Source organism: Mesoplodon densirostris, chromosome 2 (assembly GCF_025265405.1).
Source record: "Mesoplodon densirostris isolate mMesDen1 chromosome 2, mMesDen1 primary haplotype, whole genome shotgun sequence".
Classification (NCBI taxonomy): domain Eukaryota; kingdom Metazoa; phylum Chordata; class Mammalia; order Artiodactyla; family Ziphiidae; genus Mesoplodon; species Mesoplodon densirostris.
In genome coordinates, this window is record NC_082662.1 from 44,559,812 (window position 1) to 44,581,432 (window position 21,621).

At 35.7% G+C, this 21,621-nt stretch overlaps 1 protein-coding gene across 5 annotated transcripts in view; it reads left to right on the forward strand.

Moving 5' to 3' along the window:
- The window catches only part of OSBPL9 (oxysterol binding protein like 9), a 154,254-nt gene that overhangs the window by 94,985 nt on the left and 37,648 nt on the right, over positions 1-21,621 (forward strand). For all 5 annotated transcript variants that reach the window (XM_060089787.1, XM_060089788.1, XM_060089789.1 and 2 more), the window contains 4 exons: positions 12,664-12,759; positions 13,443-13,490; positions 14,491-14,520; positions 15,330-15,380. In XM_060089787.1, coding sequence (XP_059945770.1) covers positions 12,664-12,759; positions 13,443-13,490; positions 14,491-14,520; positions 15,330-15,380 — 225 coding nt within the window. The remainder of the gene's footprint in view (positions 1-12,663; positions 12,760-13,442; positions 13,491-14,490; positions 14,521-15,329; positions 15,381-21,621) is intronic.

The window sequence follows — 21,621 nt, forward strand, 5'->3', positions numbered from 1 at the left end:
CTTCCTCATTCAGTTTCAAGGTTACACTAAATTTTTGCTTGTGTTTTAACATTTGTTGTCCTACGGTGGAGGACCTGGCTGCAGTTACAACCTGTAAGTTCTTATTGTCTTTATTTAAATGAAATTAATTTTTTTAGAAAGTAAGTGGACCCCAGGTTTTTCCAGTATGGTGAGGTATTTACTCACATGGTGAATATATGGTTATTTACCTGGATATACTGGCTTCACAGAATCTTAGAACTGGAAGGGATCTTAAAGTTTTAATTTGGCTTCTACCTATTTTTATAATGGAGAAAACAGTTTCAGAGAAGACAAGTGACTTGGCCAAGGTCACACAGTTAGAGATTAGAATAACTAGGACTACAGCCTATGATTCTTGCTCTTTTATTAGCTCTAGAGAGAACTGGAGTGCTACTCTGATGCTGCTATTCATTCACTGCTCACCTCACTCTCCAAGTCCCAGTAATTTTTCCAGTTCAGGCACTAATTTTGGTTTCCTTTCAGATTCAGTACCCAGATCTGAAAAATAGCATCTTACATACTTCTCCAAGAGAATATCATTCCTTATTTGGAGTCCTTGTGCTTTCCAGTCTCTCTTTTTGCTTATATACTGGTTCCTGAGTCTGGGAAGATGGCTTTTCTGGTTATTCTCCATTTTCCTGCAGATTCATTCTATGCCCCTCTCTACTCCCTGCTTCAGGAGGCTGACCTTTACAGCCTGTGTCATCTGGAGTTCTTTATCCTCTGGCTTCTTGTAGGGTTTAGCCAATGGGAGGATGGAAGATAGAAGGAAGAAAAGAGAGAAGCTTTGGTGTATTTATTCCTCTTGCTCTTTCTCTGCTTCCATGCATTTGTAGCAGTGGCTACAAGTAGAGTGTCCTTTGAGCCTACTTGGATTTACATTGTTTCACTCCTTGTTCCTTCAGGCTTGGGAGTGGTGAAGGCTTCCTGCTGTTCCTAATTCTTGGGTACCTCAGCATCCCTTGTTAGTTTCCTTAACCCTGCCCTCATTTCTCTAGTCACTTGGTTAAAGAGTTCAAAAATCCCATCTGATTATGATGTTTCCTGCCCTTGCCCACTGCTGTTAATAATTTTCCCCTCCCCGTCTCTGTCAGAATCCTACACTCTAAAATGCTACCTCTGTGAAGCTTTTTTCATCCCCTTAACTTTCTCCTTTGAATCTCTTAGTATCTTTCTCATAACACTTAATCTACCATGCTTGAATCAGTTATTTGTAGACAGATTTTTATCTCCTGCTACACATTTGAAACTCTTAGGGTGCGATCTGTATCTGCTTCATCTTGGCATGTCCAAAGCATCCAGCACAATGTTGTCGTAGTCATAAAAAACACCCAGGGAATAAACCATTACTGTAACACTGAATTCTAAGCCCAGAGTAGTATGTATAAAACTGCTCATGAGACTTGGCGGGAGAGAATGAGTTTCTAGAAGTTTGTTTCAGTTGCTCAGCTGGTCTTGCTTCTTGTACTGCCTGGGTGGTACAGTGTCTTTCCTCCTGTTCAATTTCTCTTTTCTTAAAAACTTTCAATTAGCCTTAAAAATTTTCAGCATCCATACTTGTAATAAATCATTAAGAATAATTAAATGTTATTTATGATTTTTTTCCTGAGCACTCTGGTTTATAATTTGCAAGAACTTATTTGATTGTTTTTTTATGTTTAAATCCTAACAGGCAGGTACATTTCAGAATTTCTTCATTCATTTACAAAAATTTTATTGAGCATTTGCTAGAAACCAAACACTAGCCTGGGGGATACAGTAGAGAACAAAAAGAGTCCTGTCCTGTCGGGCATATCGTCTAATCATATTTTAGACTATTTTGATAGATTTCTGACAACAATTAGCGTAATCAGGATAAATCAGGGTAATTTTGTACTGTACTTTTAACAGCCTTAGCAAAAACAACCTGTTTCCTTCTGTTTGATGTTCACTGGCAGCTAAAATTAGATATACAAAAACTGCTTCAGCATATATGATTTTTAAGGGATAAATGCCAAACCAGTTACAGAATCTGTTCTTTCCAATTCAGGGTTGTTGTTTTTGTTCTATTCTGATTGGTTGTTTTGTGTGAAAAATAAGCCATTTAGTACTGATTGTCTGTTGGCCTGATTAGCTTATCATTTAACTTCCCTTGGGTGTTTCATTTTCAGTTTGTTATATTTTCCTACGTAGAGAGATCCAGTTTTTTTTTTTTTTTTTTTGTGGTACGCGGGCCTCTCCCTGCCGTGGCCTCTCTCGTTGCGGAGCACAGGCTCCGGACGCGCAGACTCAGTGGCCATGGCTCACGGGCCCAGCCGCTCCGCGGCATGTGGGATCCTCCCGGACCGGGGCACGAACCTATGTCCCCTGCATTGGCAGGCAGACTCTCAACCACTGCGCCACCAGGGAAGCCCGAGATCCAGTTTTGTTAGAGGAATATATTAGGTTTTGTTTGTGAAAACGTTTCGTAATCAAATTTTCAAGTATTATGAATGAGTATGAGAATTCTGCAGTTATTTCAAAACTTGAACTATTAAAACATTCAGCTTAAGAATTCATGTGTTTAATGTGATTTTTTCCCCTCATTATATGTAGAGCAGATTTGCATAAAACTTTCTAAAACTTCCATTTTTGGTGGACCCTTGAAAACAGTGAGAGTTTTTGCTGTTCAAAATGCTGTGAAGCTTTGACCCACCTCCTAGAAAAATGGAAATAAGAACAAAAATTAACAAATGGGACCTAATGAAACTTAAAAGCTTTTGCACAGCAAAGGAAGCCATAAACAAGACGAAAAGACAACCCTCAGAATGGGAGAAAATATTTGCAAATGAAGCAACTAACAGGATTAATCTCCAAAATATACAGGCAGCTCATGCAGCTCAATATCAAAAAAACAAACAACCCAATCCAAAAATGGGCTGAAGACCTAAACAGACATTTCTCCAAAGAAGATATACAGATTGCCAGCAAACACATGAAAGGATGCTCAACATCACTAATCATTGAGAAATGTAAATCAAAACCACAACGAGGTGTCACCTCACCTCACACCGGGTCAGAATGGCCATCATCAAACAATCTACAAACAATAAGTGCTGGAGAAGATGTGGAGAAAAGGGAAGCCTCTTGCACTGTTGGTGGGAATGTAAATTGATCTAGCCACAATGGAGAACAGTATGGAGGTTCCTTAAAAAACTAAAAATAGAACTACCATATGACCCAGTAATCCCACTACTGGGCATATACCCTGAGAAAACCATAATTCAAGAAGAGTCATGTACCACAGTGTTCACTGCAGCACTATTTGCAATAGCCAGGACATGGAAGCAACCTAAGTGTCCATCAACAGATGAATGGTTAAAGAAGACGTGGCACATATATACAATGGAATATTACTCAGCCATAAAAAGAAACGAAATTGAGTTATTTGTAGTGAGGTGGATGGACCTAGAGTCTGTCATACAGAGTGAAGTAAGAAAGCGAAAAACAAATACCATATGCTAACACATATATGGGGAATCTTAAAAAAAAAAAGTCCTGGTGAACCTAGTGGCAGGACAGGAATAAATACGCAGACGTAGAGAATGGACTTGAGGACACGGGGAGGGGGAAGGGTAAGCTGGGACAAAGTGAGAGAGTAGCACTGACATATACACACTACCAAATGTAAAATAGATAGCTAGTGGGAAGCAGCTACATGGCACAGGGAGAGCAGCTCAGTGCTTTGTGACCACCTAGAGGGGTGGGATAGGGAGGGTGGGAGGGAGACTCAAGAGGGAGGAGATATGGGGATATATGTATACGTATAGCTGATTCACTTTGTTATACAGCAGAAACTAACACACCATTGTAAAGCAATTATACTCCAGTAAAGATGTTTTAAAAAAAATGCTGTGAAGCTGAATGACAGGCAGTAATCTGAGGTTGGGAAGGGGAAGAATGTATTTTTTGCCTCCCCTCTAGTAAGCAGCTCAGAGCTTATTTAAGATCCTGGAATGACTTAACCCAAGACTTTTAATTTTAAAAAAGATACTGTCAGTAGCCTGACCCACCAGTATGTGAAAAAGAAAAGCTTTGGCTGATTGCCAAAACCACATGGTCAAACAGTGCTTTGTTGGGGGGGTCATGTAGTAGGTGTTTTTGGTTTTTATGAGTTTGCTTTTTTGAATGTTGACTCATGACCATGGAATTGGCAGGAAGGATGTGGGAAGAAAATTAGGTATTCTGCTTTGTTTTACTGGCCATTTTTCTTCTCAGCATTTATTCCAGTATAGCAGTGATTGCTAATTTTCAAGTGCATGGGTTTTTTTGTTTTTGCTAGTTTGTACTTTATCTGTAAATAATGTTATAAGTTTTTTATGCTGTATTTTATTTTGCTTGGAAAGGTGTATCTGAGCAGCTTCAGCGTTGCCAAATTTACTCTCTCAAGTCATTTTAGGGTTTGGTAGATAATTTTAAAATAATAATGCTGATGATTTTGCAAGCTAAAACAGTTATAAAATTTTTGAAACATATTTATAACCTGCACAGTTTCTGAATACTTTTTACATAAAGTTTTTGAATTTAAGTAAATAGATACTTTTAAAAATCAGACATCATGAATGTATAAAGTAAAAATTAAGAGTCCCTGTCTTAAATGCCCCTCTTTCTCAATCACACTCCCTAGGAATAACATCTGCATCTCATGTGTTTTGTTTCATGTGTTGTATTTCAGGTGTGTGTGTGTGCCGTGCATGTGTATGAATAAAATAACTTTTCGAAATGTAACTTCTTTATTGTTCATGTCTCTATTTATCTAGAATAAGGTAAGCCCTCAACCAGTATTAATTGACTTGAATTCTGGTGTTTATTTTACGTTTGTAATTTGCTTTCTACATTCAGAGGCTGTAAACTCATATTTCATTTTAGATTTTTTTAAAAGTAATTTGCTGCATTCTGAAATCTCGAGGCAATCCTGTATGCCTTCCAGACTTTTATATCTCTAAAATGCTAGTTACAACCTTTATATAGAGAGAGAACATATAATTTATTGTCCAAACTGGGGCACTTTGAGAGTGAAGGAGACTGCTAATAATTTTGTTGATACAACAGACATAACTAGGGATATCCCAGACAAACTAGGGTAAAAGTCACGCAGTTTACAAACTTCAGGTTTTTGTTTGTTTTATTTACTTTTGGCAATAACTTTTCGTATAACTTCAATATTATTTATTTATTTATTTATTTATTATGTATTTATTTTTGGCCGTGTTGGGTCTTCGTTGCTGCACATGGGGCTTTCTCTAGTTGTGGTGAGTGGGGGCTACTTTGTTACAGTGCGTGGGCTTCTCATTGTGGTGGCTTCTCGTTGGGGAGCACGGGCTCTAGGCGCGCTGGCTTCAGTAGTTGTGGCACGTGGGCTCAGTAGTGTGGCTCACGGGCTGTAGAGTGCCGGCTCAGTAGTTGTGATGCACGGGCTTAGTTGCTCCGCAGCTTGTGGTATCCTCCCAGACCAGGGCTCAAACCCATGTCCCCTGCCTTGGCAGGTGGATTCTTAACCACTGCACCACCAGAGAAGCTCCATATGACTTTACTGAATAAATTGGGAGAGTCATTTGGAAAGACAAGCTGTCAGTGATTTAAATAGAGGAAAATGGTACAAATCCCAAACCTTTCCTGTGCAGTTGTTTGAGTAGCCAAATCACTTTATGGAATCAATATTAGTGTTTTGTTCTGTAAGTCAAAAGGTTACCTAACACTGTCAGTATTAGATGAAGAGAGATCATGAAGAGTAAGCAGTTGTGCTAAGAGTTATAATAAAGCTAAGGAATTTTGGCACTGGTGTCTGTACCTGATTCCTGTTTGACAAGGCAGCTGTTTTCTGTCCCAAGTATGTGAGCAATTCAGATTTGTTTTGTGTTGTTTTTTCTTAAGAGAAGCTATTTTCTTTGTAAATTTAAAGATAAAAACAATTTTATTTTTCAAAGAACTAACGGATTTTCAAAAATCAGATTATTTTATGGAAAAAGGGGGCTTTCTTTATATTGTTTGACTCTTTGGTACCAAGGTAATAATTGAGTACAGTTTACCTTTTGTGGTTCAGGCATAATACCTGATACTTTTCTGAACATCTTATAGGGAATTTTGTTTTTGATCTGTTTTGCAAGACTGTATTTTATCACTTGTTTGTCTGTTCTTCATACCTTTTTTATTACTATTTATTTTCTTGAGTTCATCAGCTTACTGCTTGTATTCCTTTTTTAAAGGAATGTTAAATACAGTTTAACTTACGCTTGTATCCTTTTCTTGATTATACTTCTCTATTAAAATTGCATATGTTTTGTGTATTACCTAGTTGTTAATTCATTTTGGTTTTAATCCATCAAATATTCACTGAGGACCTTTTCTGTCTGTTAGGCACTAGTTTAGGGCCTTGGATACAGTGGTGAATCCTGGTTATTTTCAATTCCACATTGTGGAGAGGAAATAGAACACCCACTACTGTGTTACTTTATGCATATTCTTTCATTTTGTCTATCCAACAACTTTGAGTGGTTTATTATTGTGTCCATCCCTGCATAAGGAAAAGGAGGTAGAGAAGGTAACTTGGCCAGATCATGTAGGTAATTGGTTAGGAACTTGCAGATTCAGGATTTAAAACTAGATCAGTCTGACCTTAAAGCTGGTGTTCATTTTTGGTATACCAGGCTCCTTCAGGCATTTTTTAGATTAAATTTTAGTCTCTTATGCCATGAATTCTTTTCAAATATCATTGTGATTTAATAGAGAAGTGTAATGGATTTGAAATCAAAGGGCTGGGTTGAAATCTCAATTAAAAAAAACCCAGCTGGATGATTTGGGAAAGCACTTATGAAATAGAGTTAATATCTATTTACCTTACTATGTATGTTATAATAATGAAATAAGAAATAATATAAAATATCTAGCAGAGGACCTAATACTCTGGGAAAAAATTACTATACTGTGCATCCGTGGTGAATCCATGGTGTTAGAAATGTTCATTTAGAACTATGGAGAAAGGCCTTACCTTTTATGACATTCTTGGGGTACCTAAACAGTTGTTGCTAAGATAGCTATAGCTACCATTTTGATAATAGAGACCCTATTTTGGAGCCTTAGATTATCAGGACATTGACTTAGATGGAAAATACCTTCCTGAAGGTACATCAGAGTAAAGAGTTTAATAATAGTCTCAATTTTATAGACGTTTTTGAATTGTTAATCTTTACTCCAAATGAATTGGTAGTTGAGTGTTCTTTAGCGTTAAAAATAGGGGAAATTCTTACTCTCAGAACTTCTCTATATCTCTAAATTCTGTTTTCCTTTAGCTGAAGTGAGTAAACCTCGGAGACAGCAGATTATAAATGTTTCCAAATTTTCAGTAATCCAAGGAAATCACATGTTAGTATACCCCACATAAAATGATGGTCTTACTAATATTTTTGGCTTCTTTAATATACTTTTTTCATCATTAAAGCAACTTTTGAGTCATTTGGTAAGGAGAGAAAATGGTGTCATTTCTCAAAAAACTTAATTTGCTAATAAATTTCTAAGGAACAGAAAAGCCATTAAGTATGGCATAATGTTTATTTATCTGTTTATTTTTCAACTTGCCACTTGCTGCTCATGTACCTACTTTTCCTCTGTATAGCTACAGATGTTTCTCTTATAATTCCTTTAATTAATTATTGATGTCAGACGCACAGCATAGTAACTTTCTATTCTCTCTTTTCCTTACCTTTATGGAAGATCAGTACCACACTTGCTTTTTTCCAGTCTTCTGGTATCTCTCCAGTTCTTGAATTTTCAAAAATAATTGTAAGTGATTCAATTGTAAGTATGCCCTATACTTCTTTCATTGGATGAAAGCCTATCTGTGATGCATGTCATCTCAAATTGCTAATTGTGAACATAAACTTTCCAAATACTCTTCTATTTAATCAAAACAACATTTCTGCAGAGTTTTTATTATTTTATTTATAGGGTGTGTATTTTGCTAATTTTTAAAAATCATCTACTTTTGTCTGGATTTATGCCATTTATTTTTCGTTAGGAGTCTTGTTTTCTTTGGTGTTTTTCCTTTGTTAAATTTTTAAACTGTTATTCCCTTTTACAGTTCTACTACTGATAACTTATTTTGTTTTCTTGTTATTCTGAACTTTTCTATGAGACTTATGTGGAATAATTTCTGTATTTCTCTCTTCACAACGTATTTTTATTATATACTATTTTGTCCTGTATAGGAGAAAGCACTGAGTGTAGGGTACTTAGTCCCTTAAGTTTTTGCTGTGAAATAAGATTTGATATGAAAATAATTACTCATTTGTGAATTTCTTTTTACAGTGTTATTCAGCCATAGCCCTTCCTGTTCTGCATTTTTCTTCTCAGTTCCTTAAATTACTCCTAACTTTCTTATTTCCTGATTCTGACCTCAAGAAGACCTTAAACCACCTTTTCCCACCTTACCTCCACTATTCATTACTCTTCCTTTGTCAGCAGGAATTACTTTAAAAGCTTTTACTCCTTGCCTCAAAAATTGCCTCTTGTACTGTTTTACTAAGAGTGTCTCTCCAAAGTAGCTACATATGAAGTATAATTCATATGTACTTCAGAAAGTATTAAAGATATCCCTTTTAATACTCTTCTTTTTAATGGCGGTAAAGCATTCAGTTATGTGTATGTATAAAATATAAATAGTGTTTAATGTCCCGATTAAAGTATTGATAGAAATTCATTTAATTTTGCTGACATTTGTTAGCTTTGAAGTACCTTCTGAGAAAAGTGATGCTGTTCAACATAAGTATTAGATAGTAGGAAGTACCTACATACAGTTTTGAGGCAGTTTAATATTCTTCTATCATTCTAGATATTATATTTGAAATTCCCCTTAAATTGGGCCAAATGTCTGTCTCTATATATACATATACATATATATATTTAATCTGGATACATAGGTCTTGATTGATACAGAATTATGTGTTACTCTTGACTTCATATACATACTTTAGCTTTCTTTAATTAGCAAATTACTCTTGCAAACTGACACTGCTTTGTTTTTTAGCATACTCACCACATAAGTGGGGTTTTTTTCTTTACATAGATTTCTAATTTTATGGTTTAATTTCTATTGAGTTTCTTCTAGTTTAACTTTTTTTACATCACAGACCATTTTGTCTCTATTTCTCTATAATAGTCATGTTTAGTTTAAATTTTAAATGAATTCATACAGAAATCATCAAGTTAGAACTATGGATCATCAATATAGTAAACTAGGGAGCAGCAACCTCTTTGGTCTCGATTGCTAAAAATGCAACATAACCACTTCAGTTGCTACTGCAGGACAAAAGAGAAGGAAAGAAAGGGAGTGAGGGAGTAGAAAAATAGAAGGAGAAAGAGAACAGAAAGGCAGGGGAAATATAGGGAGACGTGGTCATGGAGAAGAGTGGTATCATGGCATCAGCAGTTGCCAGAAGCTACAATCAGTGCAACACACATTCACTCAACAATGAGCTAGCCTGGAGTCGAGGTGCGGGGGTATAGTGCTGAATGAATGGCAGTTTCTGCCCTCGCGGAGTTTATAATCCTTCAGAGAAGTCAATCAATTAAATATTTAATTATGATAAAATGTGATAAGTGTTAGATAAGAAGGCAAGTACAGAGCAGTAGAACGTACATCTGCTTGACTCCCAACCAGTTTGTTCTCAAGAGCTAAGTGTCACCCTAAGAAGTATGAAGTCACACTGTTTTAAAGGTTCTGCCTGTTCTGAGTTCTTTTCAAAGGAAGACAAACCACTCAACATGGTAGAGGACTGTATTCTATTTTTATGACCTGTTTTGAAACAAAATTCCATTAAAAAGGATATGAATATGTATAGTGCCTTATATCTTAAATGTTTAATGGAAAGAGGAATAGTTATGACTTTAAAGGGATTTTGTGAAATAGTTTATGTTAGGAGGTACTGAGTTCCTTTTCTCTTGAGATACTCAGACAAAGACTAGATGACTTTCAAGGACATTATAAAAGTAACTTATATGAGTGGGAGGCTGGACTAGGTGGCCTTGATTCTGTGTACTGAGTCACAATATGTAGTGAAAACTTATATTTTCTTCTAGTGTATTATTCTTATAAGACTTGAGAAAACAGTTTAATTACTGTCAGTTGCTTGTCCACGGTAGTAATAAGTGCATACATGTTATTTTATTGATTTAAGATGGGGAACCTATATATGTAGATTTTATTTTAAAGTATACCAAAGACTTATGGATTACTGTGCAAGGGAGTTTTAGGCCAGTTCTGGGACTTTAAGCTAATAACTGTTGTTACAAACCTCCCATTATACCTTACATAAAGAAAAATGGATTGTTGAGTAGATCTTTGACTTGGATGTTACAATGTGTGGTGTTTTAAGGGTAAAGGACCACTGTAGAAGATGATATCTAGGGGGAGGCAGGTCTGACAAAAGAGCCAAGGTGAGGGTCACATGATTATAGCAACATCAAAGAGTTGTTTTTTAAGACTTAATTGAGACTTAATTTCAGATCTCAGTAATATAAATCTAATTTTTTCCATTTATTTATTGGGGGATTTTAAATTGGATATAGTGACTTGTTCAGAAGGATATATTAATTAGATTTCTATAGTGGTAGTTCTAAATGGATTCAGAAGAGGGAAAACTCTTGAAGATCACTTTTTCTCATTTAGATCCTTCACCTTTATACTCATTTATGAATATGCCATTGACCTTTTTAGTATTTATCAAGAACAATGTATTTAGCTGATTTTAGCTGGGTTTTATAGTTAAATGATTGATAGTTATGTTATATTGCCCTGTGAAACAAAACAAAACAAGAAGCCAAGCAGTCCTTCCAATTTTCCTGTGGTACTGTAACACTGAAAAGAAATCACTCCCTACTTTCTTAGTACAGTACTGTGCTATCTCTGGAATGTGATGGATTTATCCTTTCTTTTCCACGTCTTTTATTATCATACTCTACATAGTAAATGTTTCTAAAAGGGTGTCTTTGGGGTTATCTTTAAGAATGAAGATGTTTAACTACAATTTTATAAATATATCGGGATTTTACATATACTGCTTATTATGATTTTTCTTTCTTAAACTTTGTTTTTACATGACATCTCTCATTGGAAAGGGGTTTTTCAATACTCATTTCAAGCAGTTTCTCAACGTGTATGTAAAAAAAAGCAGTTTTTTTGCCTTTGAATTTGAAAAAGAAAATGCATTACAAGATTAGTTGTGGACTTAGGTTTTTAATGCTTTGATTAAGAATTTGAATTTTAGTTTGAGAAGAACAGCAATAGTATTAGTAGTAATTGACAGTGTTAGTAATTATAATCTTTAGTAGAGGTCATAGCTGCCACACTAATAATAGTAGGAGGAAGATGCCTGTACTTGGCAGGTAAGAAAATAGTTTAGAGAGACGCAATATCTTGGTAGTGGCTGAGCTGCAATTAGAAACCAGGTTTGCCAACCCATTGTTTTTTCCATAATACTATACGGTCTCAACCTGATGTTTGAGATCATGGCTGTGAAAGTGCTTTAATAATGATAAAGTGTTAGGCAAAGATGAGGTGTTGGTTTAATATAAAATGAACTCTGGCCTCAGTTGACTAAAATGGGGAATGTGAAATGATCAGCACGTTTTGGCAAAAGGCAGGAGAGAAAACAATTGAAAGTCAAGTATGGTATGTTGAAGCACTATATTTCACGCATTTAGTACAGAGTTTTGTGGTTGGGTTGTGATTGTGACATTAGTGGTTCCTGACCCTTATTTCCCTGTTTAACTCCATGACTTCTGGGCATGCAGATATGTATGGCAAGATGGTAGCCTTGTTCAATCTCAGACTATTTTCTCTTTATATTATACTCAAGATTGATGTACTTTTCTGTTAAAGATGATTAAGAACTCAAAACTTTCTTTGGAATGAAGTTAAAACATAGGAATCCCGTGCTCTTGGAACTTAAAATTTTTAGCGTACAAAAAGTAGGACATGCACATGCTGGACTCTTAAACTGAGAAATAAGTGGGCCCTCTAAATAAATAAACATTTACACTGTGTCCAGAGTGCAGTGTTCATGCCAAGGGTGAAAATGAGTAGGGAACTTACGACAGAAGTGTTGTCACTTTCACTTAGGGAGGGCCCTCTTAGAGGAGGTGAGAATTTTGAGTTTTCCTCTTTTTTTTTTTTTTTAAATAAGGGAGGAGGAGGAAAACATCAGAGCTAATGAGGTAGTTTAGGGAACAGGAGAACTAAATAGTGGGAATATGAAGCTGAGATTAAGGGACCGGAGGATCGAACTGAACAAAAAGTAGGGGGGAAATAGGAGGTAATCTAGGTTGTTTTGTATATGTTCCTTTAGCTAAATTACTGTTGCTTTAGAGCCCATTATGGGGCTTTTGGGAGAGAAGAAAATGATTCTGAAAAAGCAGGGTAAATTCTAATTTGAACAGCAGCACATGTAATTGATGAACAGGGAACAGTGCTAGAAGTTCATGAAGGAGATTGATGTACCACTATTCTTAGAGAATTTAGATAATTTAAACAGACCTATTATTTATGTAAAAGTACTATTTTTAATTTAGAAAAGTGAGATGTCTTGTATTAGACATTGCTGGGATTTATTGCAGTTTTTTTCCCTCTAGGGTTTGGATTCAGGATTTGTTCCTAGTGTCCAAGACTTTGATAAGAAACTTACGGAGGCTGATGCTTACCTACAAATCTTGATAGAACAGTTAAAGGTATGGCATTCGATTATATATTGAATTTATATAAAGTAGTAAATGTTACTGAGCTTGATTTTGAGTAAAAATAGTTACTTGATGTTACTTTACAACCCTTACTGGTTTTTCAGTAGTTTTTAAAGCTAACCTAAACATAATCAGAAGAAAATAAGACAAGATTAGATTCATATTTTGTTTAAAAGTTGTGTGAAACTGGTAAATTTTAAGTGGCTCGATTTCTAAGGCCATTTTTCATTTTGGGGGAGTTGGGGGATTGAGAGAGTTTACTTCTCTACTTCGTTCATCATTATTAAAATTGTCTCCTTCAACTCCCACTTTAAAATTAATTACAAGCAAAGCTCCTGGAGAGAACAAGGAATGTTGATAAACTTGGATGACAAGGCAGAAAAAACTTAGGTTTGAACTGATCTTTTAAGTTCTTAAAGTCATATGTTTTCTTTTGCTTGTGATTCCACCAGAGTAATTGATCTTGACTGTTTAAAATAGTTCAATAGAATCTGACTTGATAACAATGCCTTGAAAAAATGTGTGTTATCTTGTATTTTAGTAAACATTAATTATACATTTAATGCATGTATAAACCATCCCTGGAAGAAATATGTTTGCTTTTCTTTGCTTAGTAAATGTGTACTATGTAGTAAAGGCTTGATACTATAATCATTTTTTTCTTAATCCTGTAGCTTTTTGATGACAAACTTCAAAACTGCAAAGATGATGAACAGAGAAAGGTAACTTCTATAATCATGATTTTGACTTAAAAATTTTTGAAACCAAGAGCCTTTTGGAGAAGTAATAGAAGGACCTCGGTGTTTTGACTACTATAATAGTACTGTTGACCTGTTATGATAGTATGCCATATAGATTTCAAGTGGAGTTTTCTGGTGAATTTCTGGTATGGTTTCATAATTGAACAAAAGTGTAACACAGAAAATTTTATTATGATACCCTTTTTGTAAGTACCACCTTTAGGAATAAGTTCTTCCTCTTCAAGTAACATATGTTGAAGATTGAAAGTTATTTTATTAAATTTACATGTGGTCACTTCAGATATTAATAAAGCAACCAGCAAAAATTTCAAAATAAACCAGAAGCCACACATAAGGGAACAAAATGAATGTTGCTTTAATTATAGTTCCTCCCTTTGGGTTTCTGACAACTACTTTGTAGTTTGAATATTGTTTTCTTTTTTTCAATTAATGTTTTTCTTCTCCTTGACTAGATTTCCTGATGCAGCATCATTTATTTTTTTGCATTTCTGTTAACCATAACCTTGCATTTGTCTCTTTTACACTTGGTAATAGTAGTAACTCATGTTTAGCTCACCTTCTTAGTTTTGGAATTTAGTCTCATGTCATTTTTTAAACAACTTTGCAAAGTTTAAGGTGATTCTAAAATAAGCATTTTAAAATCACATAGCGAATCCTATAGAAAAAACAAAAGTTGTTTTCAGGTAAGGGATAAGAATGTTTTATATTATTCTTACAAATCTTGAATTGAATCACATGAATTTTATTTGAGGATATAATCCATAAAATGTCTGAATTTTTTATTTAAATGTTTGATTTAAATTAAAAAGTTTAACCAAAAGCACTCCCCAACCTGCCTGAACTGATTTAGAGTAAAGAGTACATTTTGGTAAAATTCTTTAAATGACTAACCAGTAAAAAACAACAATGATACCTCTTTGTGTTTCTGATAATTTCTGTTTAAATTTATTATTTTTCACAGAAAATTGAAACTCTCAAAGAGACAACAAATGTAAGTTATATGTTTGATAAACTCTGGCTTTGCATTAGAAAGTGCTGTAAAATGTTTCTATTTCAAGCTGCTATTATTAATAAGAGCAGTTGAGTTTTTAATTTTTGTGCATTTTTACAAGGGTGTTTAAGGATTTTATTATCATCTAAAGGAATTTAAGTGAATAGAATAATCCCTTTAACTGAATTGACTTCGTGTGCCATTTTATCTGTTTCTGGTCTTGTCTGTTTGAGACGCTTGGATAAAAGGTTTCATCCATGCACAATGTATATTCTTTTTTATAATTAAATATATTGTGATTTGAGTTTTCTGATGTGCTGGCCTTCTGACATTATATAATGGGCTACTAATAAGATTTGTATTTTGATAAAAGCATTTTAAAAACAGACATGGTAGTATTCCAGGTTCACCAATATTTTGATAGGATCCTTTACTCTCCATAATTCCATGAAAGTCTTGAATAGACAGACGTTTTAGGAATTTACATTGGGATAGCCTGCTGACGATCTAAGAATTTGGAAGTTAATCAAATTCACATCACTTTATGTTTGAACTGTTGAAAGACCCTTTAGATGTTATTCAGTATAAATTAACAATTTTTTGGTATTTCCAAACAATTCATAGAATTGCTAATGATAATTTCATTTGATACTACCAGCATGTTAGAACCCACTGGAAATCCAGAGAGGGTATTTTTTATGTAGAATAGACTTAAACCCTGTATATTTGAACTGACTTTTATATTTTAAGTTTTAGCATTGTATGGCCATTTGGGGCAAGATCCTAAAATCAGTGTTTTGTTTTTATAGAGCATGGTAGAATCAATTAAACACTGCATTGTGTTGCTGCAGATCGCTAAAGTAAGTAAATTTTATTTTTGATTACTTTCATTTAATGGGATTTTAATATATGGCATTTTTCTTTAATAGCCAAAATACTCAGTTCTGAAATATATTACCTTTCTACAGTAAATTTAAGTTATAGTTTGGCGTTACTGGTGCTGTTGAAAAACCATTGTGTTTGGATGTTACCTTGCCAGCCTGTGCTTGTTTTTGATAAGTTCATTTGTGATGGTGGCTGGGAAGGAGGGGAGCACATTTGAATGACTCACCCTTTCCATTGTCACTGCTTGAAATAGGGACATATTTTGCAAAACCTTTCACAAAAGAAGTTTTTCTTAGGAAAAAAGGAATTTAAATTTAAGCAGAGTTTTTTTCGTCCATAATGAAGAGTACAATAGAGATGTGTTTTTTTAAATTGTTTTTTACATATTTTTTCTAGTACTGAACTATTGGGTTGGCCAAAAGGTTCGTTCATTTTTTTCCATAAGATGGCTCTAGTAGCACTAAGTTGTCTTTTAACTTCATTCAAAACAATTTTGTGGGCTTCCCTGGTGGCGCAGTGGTTGAGAGTCCGCCTGCCAATGCAGGGGACACGGGTTCGTGCCCCGGTCCAGGAAGATGCCACATGCCGCGGAGCGGCTAGACCCGTGAGCCATGGCCGCTGAGCCTGCGCGTCTGGAGCCTGTGCTCCGCAACAGGAGAGGCCACAACGGTGAGGGGCCGGGGAACCGCAAAAAAAAAAAAAAAATTTGTTAGATTGATGTAACAGCTGTCATATCAGCGTGCATTTAAAAACAGACTCATCAAAATTGGTGCATTTTTGTGTAGCCATTTTACTATTAAAGATGGAAGAAAAAAAGCAACATTTTCACCATACTGTGCTTTATTATCTCAAGAAACGTAAAAACACTGCCAAAATGCAAAAAAAGGTCTGTGCAGTGTATGGAGAAGGTGCTGTGACTGATCAAACATGTGTGTCAAAAGTGGTTTGCGAAGTTTTGTGCTAGAGATTTCTTGCTGGACGATGCTCCACAGTCGGGTAGACCAGTTGAAGTTGATAGTGATCAAACTGAGACATTAATTGAGAACACTCAATGTTATACCACGTGGGAGAAAGCCAACATACTCAAAATGTCCAAATCAAGCAGTGAAAATCATTTGCACCAGCTTGGTTATGTTAATTGCGTTGACATTTGGGTTCCACATAAGTTAAGCGAAGAAAACCTTCTTGACCATATTTCTGCATGCGATTCTCTACTTAAACGTAATGAAAACGTTCTGTTTTTAAAACAAATTGTGACGGGCAAAGAAAAGTGGATACTGTACAATAACGTGGAATGGAAGAGATCGTGGGGCAAGTGAAATGAACTACCACCAACCACACCAAAGGCCAGTCTTCATCCAGAGAAGGTGATATTGTGTATATGGTGGGATTGGAAGGGAGTCCTCTATTATGAGCTCCTTCCGGAAAACCAAACGATTCATTCCAACAAGTACTGCTCCCAGTTAGACCAACTGAAAGCAGCACTTGATGAAAAGTGTCCAGAATTAGTCAACAGAAAACACATAATCTCCCATCAGGATAACGCAAGACTGCATGTTGTTTCTTTGATGACCAGGCAAAAACTGTTACAGCTTGGCTGGGAAGTTCTGATTCATCCGCCGTATTCACCAGACATTGCACCTGCGGATTTCCATTTATTTCGGTCTTTCCAAAATTCTCTTAATGGAAAAACTTGCAACTCCCTGGAAGACTGTAAAAGGCACCTGGAACAGTTCTTTGCTCAAAAAGATAAAAAGTTTTGCGAAGATGGAATTACGAAGTTGCCTGAAAAATGGCAGAAGGTAGTGGAAAAAAACCGTGAATATGTTGTTCAACAAAGTTTTCGGTGAAAATGAAAAATGTGTCTTTTATATTTACTTAAAAACCGAAGACACTTTTTGACCAACCCAATACATTAATAAACCACTGCCTTGATTACTGTTCCTTATTCATGGAATAAAAACATATTTTGGATTATTGTAGTTGGTTAACAATTTCATGGATATTGCCTGCTTTTCTGAAAAATTTTGGTGTATTCAACCTAAATATGTACTTGATTGCATGACATTTTGAGAAATAAGAATTTAGTGTTTGAAAATAAGTATTAGAAAAAAATTTTTTTCCATTGACTCTACCTCTGTATTTCTAGCCAGTGGTTAGAAGCAGGTGGGCAGCCAATTCAGCAACCAGTTTTGGAAATGATGTTTGAGTTTTAAATTATTTGGCCTATTTTACTTATTCAATTGCATATATTTGTTTGCCTAATAATGGACACTATTTTCCTAGCATTGTTAATGACACAATAGTATAGAAAAATGCATTTGTGCTTAGATGGTATGGCTATTCAGCTTGTAAGTTTAGGGGTGAGGGGAAGTATCATTTTCTTTTGAGGCCAGATTCAGTATTAAAGTGTCAGAACTTAAGGGCTTGTGTTCATTTTCTAGGTATTTTTGACCACTATGCCTGATTTCCTATGTATGTGTCTAAATTCTTCCATCTATTTTTGTGAATCAGAATACATTTCAAAACTTAAGAAGGGAGTATAGGGTTGGAAGCACAGAAGGAGTAAGGGTTTTATTTTGGTTTTCTTTACTGTGAAGTTACATGGGTGGGTTGGGGCCACCTACAGTTACCCAGAAGCTTATATACAGATAACCAGTAAACTACATTAAGCCCAGTGTGAGTAGATAGGTATTTTAGGGGTTCAACAGTGCCTTCTCTAGAAGATTGAGGAAGTAGAAGAGCTGATAGTGTTTAGGCCAATTTGGATCATCTCTACAAATCAATCAGGTCTTTAGATAGTTGTAAAACAGGGCAGCCTAGCCTCTTTCAGTAGCTCACCATTTAGCCACCCAACAAGAACATTTTTGATGTTCTGTCGTTGGAATGAGTTACAATTCAAGTTACTAAAACTTCTTTCTAGAGGTTTCTACAGTTCAGTCAGTGCCTGCTACCTGTCTGTTTTAGCCCAGCTTAATAGACCTGCATTTCAAGGTCCTTCAGAATGGATAACATGGATCAAGTAAATGGAGTTTGGCTTTTTAATTTTTTCCAGAAGGAATTTCATTGTTAAGGCTCTTTATGTACAGATACATCCCTCAAATTATATATATATATGTACCCTATATGAACTCTTTGTGTATTTTTAAACAATTTAAGTGTAAATTAGACCATGTCACTTGCCTGCTCAAATCCCCTTATTGGTTTCCTACCTCCCTTGGAATGGAATCTAAGTTAACTTAACCATAACTTCATGTCATTTGAGCTGTCACTACTCCCTCACCTCACCTTGCTTGATCACACCATTCTAACAACATCGGCCTGTTTTCTTTTTCTCAGGCCAAGCTTTTTCTGCTTCAGGGATTTGTATTTGCTTTCCCCTCTGCCTAGAAGGCATTTCTTCCAGACTTCCAGGGTTTACACCCTCACTTTATTCAAATTTCTGCCCACATGAAATCTCTTTGGAGAGACCTTGCTGACCACTCTATCTAAAATAATCTCTACCCTCCCAGTAGTTTCTTTTTCTTCATGGTCTTGCATCATTAGCCAGATTTACTTGGTATCCTGTTTGTTGTCTGTCTATACCTGACTATAATCTCCATGAGGCCTTTGTCTTAGAATGCTTGCACTGCCATAACAAAACACTGCAGACTGAGTAGCTTTAATGACAAATTTATTCTCTCACAGTTTTGGAGGCTAGAAGTCCAAGATCAAGGTTCCTGTTGATTTGGTTCTTCCTGGCTTGTAGACAGCCACCTTCTCACCATGTCCTTACAGGACATTTCCTTGGTGGTACACACTGAGAGTGAGCATGAATGAGAGCTCTCTTGTGTCTCTTCTTAGAAGATTTACTGGATTGGGGCCCCACCCTTAGGACCTTATTTAATCTCAGTTTACTTCCTTTACTCCAAATACAGTCACACTGGGGTTAGGGCTTCATTGTCTGAATTGGGGTGGGGGGGCCCACAGACATTCACTCCATAACACCACTGTATCCTCAGTGCCTAGAACAGTTGCCTGCCACAAAGTAGGGGCCTGATAAATAATTGTGAATTTTGAATGAATTTTTTAACACATAATTTTTAATAGTTGCATGGTTTAGTATTTCCACTGTATGTATGATTTTTTTTATCATCCTTATGAATTAATCTTTGCATAATCAGTCAATCTGTGATTAAGATATATAGTTGTTAAATAATAGTGAGAGGCAGCATTACATTTTTAAGAGCATGGACTTTGGAGCCAGATGGTCTGGGTTTGAATCCTTGTTCCACTGCTTGAGCAAGTTTATTTATCCTCCCTGTGCTTTGGTTTTCTCCTATATAATAGGAATAATAATAGTATCTGTACTCTTGCTGGTAGAGTGAAACTTAAATGAATTAGTGTTTGTAATGCTCTTAGTACCAAGCATATAATTCATCCTAAATAATTGTTAAATTAAAAAAACTTTTTATTAGGACATAAATTTTAAAGCCACAGAATGGCATGTTGGTAAAATTTTGAGAACTTCCATCTTACATTGATGGGAATATAAATTGTTTTAGTTACTTTGGAAGATGATTCTGCCCTGGCAGGTTAATAAGATTTTGGAATCAGCTACTTTTAGAAGATGTATTGTCATCTGAGACCCCACAGGGATGTGGCCCCCTCAAAAAAGAAAAAAAGAATGTAGCTAATTTGATACCTTTCTTGTTTTGGGTTGATTTAGTTTTAGGTTCTTAGAGGCAGCATGCTATAGGTAGGATTTTAAGCTCCTTCCAGTTTTCTGAGTCTTTGATTTTAATTCTCATTCCCCAAAGCTTCCCACCTGCCTAAATGATTAGTGCATTGGTTCCCAAAGTTTGCTGCACATTAGAATCACCTGGGAATCTTTTAACAGTTCTGATGCATGGCTCGCATTCCCAGACATTCTTGTTGTAGTTGCTGTGGTGTGTCACCTGAGCATTGGGGTTTTTCAACTCCCAGGTTGATTCTGATGTGTAGCAAAGTTTGGGCACCACTTGGTTATTGGGATTTTCAGGTAAGCTGTGTTAGCTCAGATGACTTCATTCTTCCTTTGTACCATAGATAGAGACAGCAGGGTTTCACTCATGGGGAATTGCAGAGGAAATGAGGAGGCGAGGGAGCAGAGTGAAGATAATCTGGGAGACCCCTGCAGCTGGGGACTTGACCAGTTTTCTTCATTAAGATTAGGTGATATGACCAGATGTCACAACTTACATAAGCAAAGGAAATTAATTTTAATAATGTATTTTAACTCATTATATCCAAAATAATACCATTTCAACATGTAATCAATATAAAAATTCATTCATTAATGAGATACTTCATTTTCTCTCCCTCTCTCCCTCCCCCCCCCAACCCCCACACTAAGTCGTCACTATCCTGGGTGTATTTTGCACTTTGAATTAACCACATTCAGGTGCTCAATAGCCACATGTGACTAGTGGCTTCTAAACTGGACTTTCCAAGTCTAGATTATCATTTTAGAACTGAGTTGTCTGACCATAGATACTTTTAAACTAGAATGTATGTTTAAGTTATCCTTGGATCCCAGGTTCTCTCCCTAGAATTTTTTTCTGCATAGACTTTCTGTTTATATCAGTATTCATTAATTTCTCATCAGACTTTTTTTAAACCAGGTTTATTGATATATAATTTACATACCATAAAGTTCACTCATTTAAAGTTTATACTTTAGTGGTTTTTAGTATATTTACAAAGTTGTGTGGCCATCACCATAATATAATTTTAGCATGTTTTTATCACCCCAAAAAGAAACACCATACATATGAAGAACTCATTCCCTATACCTCTTTCCCTTACTTACCCTTGCCCCTGCCTTTCCTCCAATCCCTGGCAACTACTAATCTGTTTTCTGTCTCTAGACTTGCCTATTCTGGACATTTCATATATTTAGGATCATACAATATGGGGTATTTTGTGACTGGCTTCTTTCACTTAGCATAATGTTTTCAAGGTTAGTCCATGTTGTAGCATGTATCAGGACTTAATTCTTTTTTATTGCTGAATAATATTCCTTTGAATGATATACCACATTTTGTTTATCCATTCATCAGTTGATGAACATTTGGGTTGGTTTTTTTTGTTTTGTTTTGTTTTGTTTTTGCGGTACTCGGGCCTCTCACTGTTGTGGCCTCTCCCGTTGTGGAGCACAGGCTCTGGACGCACAGGCTCAGTGGCCATGGCTCACGG